General features: G+C 58.7%; 1 protein-coding gene across 1 annotated transcript; it reads left to right on the top strand.

Annotated features, from left to right (window-relative positions):
- The first annotated feature begins 1833 nt into the window (after positions 1-1833).
- Positions 1834-4424, top strand: SLC52A3 (solute carrier family 52 member 3). Its single transcript, XM_073309434.1, has 3 exons — positions 1834-2870; positions 3876-3999; positions 4212-4424. Exons 1-3 carry the CDS (start codon positions 1834-1836, stop codon positions 4422-4424), a joined length of 1374 nt encoding a protein of 457 aa, XP_073165535.1.
- Positions 4425-5472: the final 1048 nt, after the last annotated feature.

Raw genomic sequence — 5472 nt, 5'->3', positions numbered from 1 at the left:
CCGGGGTTGCGTGAAGCATGGGTGACCCAATGCAAAGAAACAAAAAAAGGGAGAGGGAGTGTTGTCTAGTGATTAAGGCACAGGGCTAGGAATCCACTCTCTGCTCTGCCACTGCCTTCCTGTATGATCTTGGGCACGTCTCAGGACAGCTATGTGCCTCAATTTCCTCATCGGTGGCATGGGGAAAATGCCCCCACCCCCTACAGAGGGCGTTGGGAGTGTTCATTAATCGCTGGGTGTGAAGAATGGTGAGGTTCTCAGGTGGAAGGTACAAAGGAACTGCCCAGAACGTCTGCGCAGGTCTCCAGTTCTGCCTTCGATTAGCCATTTCCCGCCCATGCCTCTGCAGGTCTTCTCCCTGCTGGCCCAACACGCACCACGTGTCCTTGTCTCCCTGCAACCACCGCGATCCCCCCCGGGGGAGAGAACTAGGAGAATCAGCCACTCCAGACTCCTGTAAAATATGAGAACGTCAGACATGTCCCAACTGCGTGGGGGTCGGGGAGAAGGAGGGAAAAGGTGAGCAGTCCTGACCCCCGGCTCGAGTCACTAACCCCAGCCAGCTCCCAGCCAGCATGAGGCCTCTTGTTCTCAGTGGCACTGGGGCAGGAGCCGTAAGCACCATCTGGCCACGCCGGGTGCCCCTGACGTCGGTGGGGTGGTGGGGAGTCTGGGGCTGCAGTTCTGGCAGCATTGCCTGAACCAGCAACCCAGGATCCCCGCATCTCCAGGGGGCCTGCTCAGTGGCTCTGCTCCCTGCAGGGTTCTGGGCCCGGCTTGGCAGGGCAGGCTGAGCTTGGGGTTCTGCTGGGGAGGAGCAGATCAAGGCCAGGGAAAGGGCGACTGACTCAGCTCTTCTGGAATACGCAGGCTCTGGTTTCAGGGTGGAGCTGCGGGCAGCACGTCAGACATTTGAATTCACCTGCCTTACTCCCAACTTAGCTCCTCCTGGCATCGCATGCAGCCTCTGTTTGTTCCGTGATAAACTCCAACTCAGGCTGGAGCTGGGGAAGGGGCCTGAATTGTCCTCGTCCAGCTGCCGGGAGGTAGATCGGGGGTGGCAGCCTGCAGGGCCCCCTCCAATGGAAAAGGAAGTTGCTAGGACCCAAGCTTTGGTACAACCCCCAGGATCATTGATCAGCTGCCTTTGGGGGCCCTCTGCCATTCTCCAGGGTGCAAGGTAAGGGAGCCCATCTCTCCCCTTTGTCTCAGGGCTGGCGAGGGGCCAGGGGAGTAGGAAGGCCATGCATTGCCAGTCCAAAGCTGCATCTCACCCAGTTTCTTGGCTCCAACAGTGGCCAGTGGCCTGAGTGAAGCCAGAGGGAGGCAGTGAGGAGATAACTGCCTGCAGGGGTAGCCTCTTCCTGGCCTCCTCATAGCTCTGAGGCCAGAGAGTTCACAGCCTTTGCAGAATGCCATGTCCTCTCTCCTGCAGCTGGGGCGGCCCTCATTCTCACTAGAAATGCCCAGCCCTGTTGGGAGGGCCTAGCTCCAGCCCCAGTGGGATCCTGTGGCCTGGAGTTCCACAGGGTAAGCACTGTGTGCTTGGCTTGTTGAGGGTCTCAAGCCAGCTGAATAAAATTTGCCCCATAAAACGCTTGGTCAGTTTGCCTTTCTTCCACCTTCCTGAGGGACTTTCAGAGCAGTCCTGTGGCCGCCGGGGAGCGGGGTGGAGGGGAGCAGGGCTATACGGAGTGGGAGGGGCCCGGGGCTGGAGTCAACTGACCCTGAGGAAGTAGCAAAGCCCCCCTTCCTCCTCTTTCCTCCCCAGAGGCAGCCTGGCTCCATTCTCTGGGTCCCTGCCAGGCCAGAGTGGCCGGCGCTGGCCAAGCGATGGCACTGCTCACCCACCTGCTGGCGTGCGTCTTCGGGATGGGCTCCTGGGCAGCCCTCAATGGCCTGTGGGTGGAGCTGCCCCTGCTGGTGACCAAGCTGCCTGAGCAGTGGTACCTGCCCTCCTACATCACCATCATCATCCAGCTGGCCAACGTGGGGCCGCTGCTGGTCACCCTGCTGCACAGGTTCAAGCCCGGCCTGCTGAGCGAAGTGGCCATCATCTATGGCATGGTGATCGTGGGAGCCCTGGCCTGCCTGCTCCTGGCCTTCCTGTGGGGTTTTACCTCCCCCGTCGCTGGGGAGCCGCACAGCACGGCCTTCTTTGGCCTCGCCTTCTGCCTGGCGCTGGTGGACTGCACCTCCTCAGTCACCTTCCTGCCCTTCATGGCACGGCTGCAGCCCCGCTACGTCACCACCTTCTTCATGGGGGAAGGGCTCAGCGGGTTCCTCCCAGCCCTCGTTGCCCTGGCCCAGGGCGCCGGCATCACCAAGTGCATCAACGTCACCCGGGTCGCCAACGTAACCATGGGCAACAACACCTCCGAGGGAAGCCAGTTCCAAATGGAGACCCAGTATCTCCCAGCCAACTTCTCCACCCTGGTCTTCTTCCTCCTCCTGACCGCCATGATGGTCGCCTGCTTGGTAGCCTTCTTCTTCCTCACCAGGCTGCCCAAGGCGTGGGAGCTGTCAAGACAAAACTTGTGTCCTAGTAACATCACCCTCTACTCACTTCAGGAAGCCCCTGGGGATGGGCCCAGGCTATCTGCAGGAGGAGACTCCCCAAGGGGAGGAAAGGCAGCTGGCTCCGACAAGGGATCCCATCGTACAGACCCAGAGGTTACCTACTCTCTGGCCAAGTTTGCCTTCATCTACCTCCTTGTTGCCTGGGTGAACTCCCTAACCAACGGGATCCTGCCATCCGTGCAAGCCTATTCCTGCTTGCCCTATGGCAACATGGCCTACCACCTCTCTGCAACCCTGAGCTCCATGGCTAACCCGCTCGCCTGCACCATTGCCATGTTTCTGCCCAGCAGGTAGGTGCATCCACAATGCCCTCGGCAGCACAAACAGCCCCTGATTTACAACTCCCACAGTGAGCCGGGTTATGCGACACCCGAACCCACAGGGGCTCCTCACCCATCCAGACTGTTCAGCACCCCCTCATGGACACTGAATGCCGCCGACAGGAATCAGGGCCGCTGAGACAACCCCTCGCCAGCCACACACCGGCTGCATACGTAGGGACCATTGGCCAGGAGGGGCAGTTATGGGAGTCTAGAGTTAGGCTCCTGAGTCTGTACCTAGGCGTCCGTAAGTGCCTTGATTTCCCCCCGGGTTTGCTCAGCACTTCAGCAAGTCAGAGTGTGGATTTAGGACAGAGCTGAATGCTAGGCCACCAGGTTTGGAAATCGGGGTCATTCCTGGGGACAAATGGCCCTCCCAGCTCCACTCACTGTCCCAGACGCATCTCTGGGGCTTTCCAGGTCTCCAGGGGAGTGAAACGCAAACCGATACAAACTCAGTTCCTGTGGTTCACTCCCTTGGCAACCGAGGAATATTACAGACACACTTCCCCTGCCCTGGGCCATGCCCTGCCATCTCTAGTTCTGAGCTCTCCTCTTGCTAAGCCCAGGGGAGAGGTGGGGATCGCAGACCCAAAGGGCAGCTGGCTCTGGCTGGGAAGCCCTTGCTGACCCTGGTACCTGTGTGAACCGCAGGTCACAGCCCAGTCAGCAAAGCAGCAGAGGTATTTACTGCTTCAGGAAAGACACCCCCCACCCCATAGAAATACCAGGGGAGTTTGTTTGTCCCCTTAACCCTTTGCTCTCCTGCCTGCAGGCCCTCGGAGCTGCCCAGATGTCGGACAGGCAGACCGAGGCAGTTCTCAGTCTCCATGCAGTGGGCAGGACTCGTCCATGTCTGGGCCCAGCAAGTTCTGGGAGCTGTAACTCCAGCAGACTTTGCAGGGCAGGGTGGGCTGAGCCGGGGCAGCTGTGCGGATGCCCAGCTGGGAGTCACTCTTTGTGTGTCTCACACAGGTCACTGACCCTGCTGGGGGCACTCTCCGTGGCCGGGACAGGATTTGGGGCCTATAACATGGCCATGGCTGTCATGAGCCCATGCCCCCTCCTGCAGCACGCGGCTTGGGGGCAAGCTATCATTGTAAGTAGCTGGCGCTGAAGTCTCCCCCCACCCCCGGTCTCTGGAAGGTCTTTGCTACCGTCCCTTCTGTTTCGGCTCCAGGATCCCGCACCGGTGCCTTCCCCTTCTCCCCTGCTCTCAGCCTGTCCCCACTCCCAGCCCCCATCCCTGTCCAAACGGCTGCTGCCAGGAATCTGCGACCCAACCCGGGGATTCTCTTTCTGTTCTGACAGGTCCTCTCCTGGGTGTTCTTCATGGGGAGCCTCAGTTACGTGAAGGTGATGACCGGGGTGATCCTGCGGAGCCAGAGCCACAGCGCCCTCGTGTGGTATGGGGCAGTAGAGCAGCTGGGGTCTCTGACGGGGGCCCTCATCATGTTCCCCCTGGTGAACGTCTATAGCTTCTTCAAATCTGCTGACTATTGCAGCCTGCAGTGTCCAGCGTGAGCCTGGGCCAGGGGAGGTGCTCTGGGGAGGAGCTGTGGCAAGGGACTTGCTGGCCAAGGACATCACTGACTCCAGTGACTTCCATACTGGGCATAAAACACCTCCGCCCCGATCTCGTGAGCTTGATGGATGTCCATGCTGCAGCCCATATTCTCCAAACACTGCATGCCAAAGCACACCCCAACCAGTCATGCAAACAGTGCTGGCTCCAGGGCCGACGCCCACTGTGCTTTGGCTGCACAAGGACAATGGACCCACACAGCTGAACGGATGCCACAGCTGCCCCTCAAGCCCTCCCTGACAGGCTAGGGGAGTGGTGGTTTCTCTTGGGAAGTTTAAAGCAAAACGGGTCAGTGCACGTGATCTGGGAGGAAGCAACTAGCTCTCAGCTCTGCCCAGTGCATGGACAGACTGTACTCAAGGGGTCTCTTGTGCACAGCGGAGTCCCCCTACAAAACACAGTGTATCCATCTCCATCCAGCGCGACTGGCAGGCTCTGGATGGAGCATTCCCCACATCTCGATGACCCAGGGCATCAGTTCAGGTGCTGTACCCAGTCTGTGCGCTTTCTGGGAGGCAAGTGACTCTCTCCTTGTTCCAGCTCTGCTCAAGCCTGACATCTGGTTGCGCACATTGACTCTGCTCCCCGTGGCATGCCCTGGGTCTGTGTCACCTGCCTTGATAAAGCAGCTGAAGTCAACTTTTATTTTTCCCGATTGAGTTAGATGGATCACTTCTTCCTTCTTTCTCTTCCCATCTCCTCCTGTCCCAGTTCCCTTTCATCTGAAATTTTACTGAGTGGTTTCCATTCTATCGTTCTGAGACACTCATAACATTCCTGCTGGAGTTTAGGGAACTATAGAAATCATAGAAACGTAGGGCTGGAGAGGAGCTCGAGAGGTCATCTAGACCAGGCCCCTGGGCTGAGACAGGACCAAGTAAACCTCGACCATCCCTGACAGGTGTTTGTCCCGCCTCCTCTTAAAAACCTCCACTGACGGAGATTCCACAACCTCCCTTGGAAGCCTGTTCCATAATTAAACTACCC

This window comes from Lepidochelys kempii, chromosome 13, assembly GCF_965140285.1.
Source record: "Lepidochelys kempii isolate rLepKem1 chromosome 13, rLepKem1.hap1, whole genome shotgun sequence".
NCBI classification, from domain to species: Eukaryota; Metazoa; Chordata; order Testudines; family Cheloniidae; genus Lepidochelys; species Lepidochelys kempii.
This window is presented reverse-complemented; position numbering and strand designations above follow the sequence as displayed.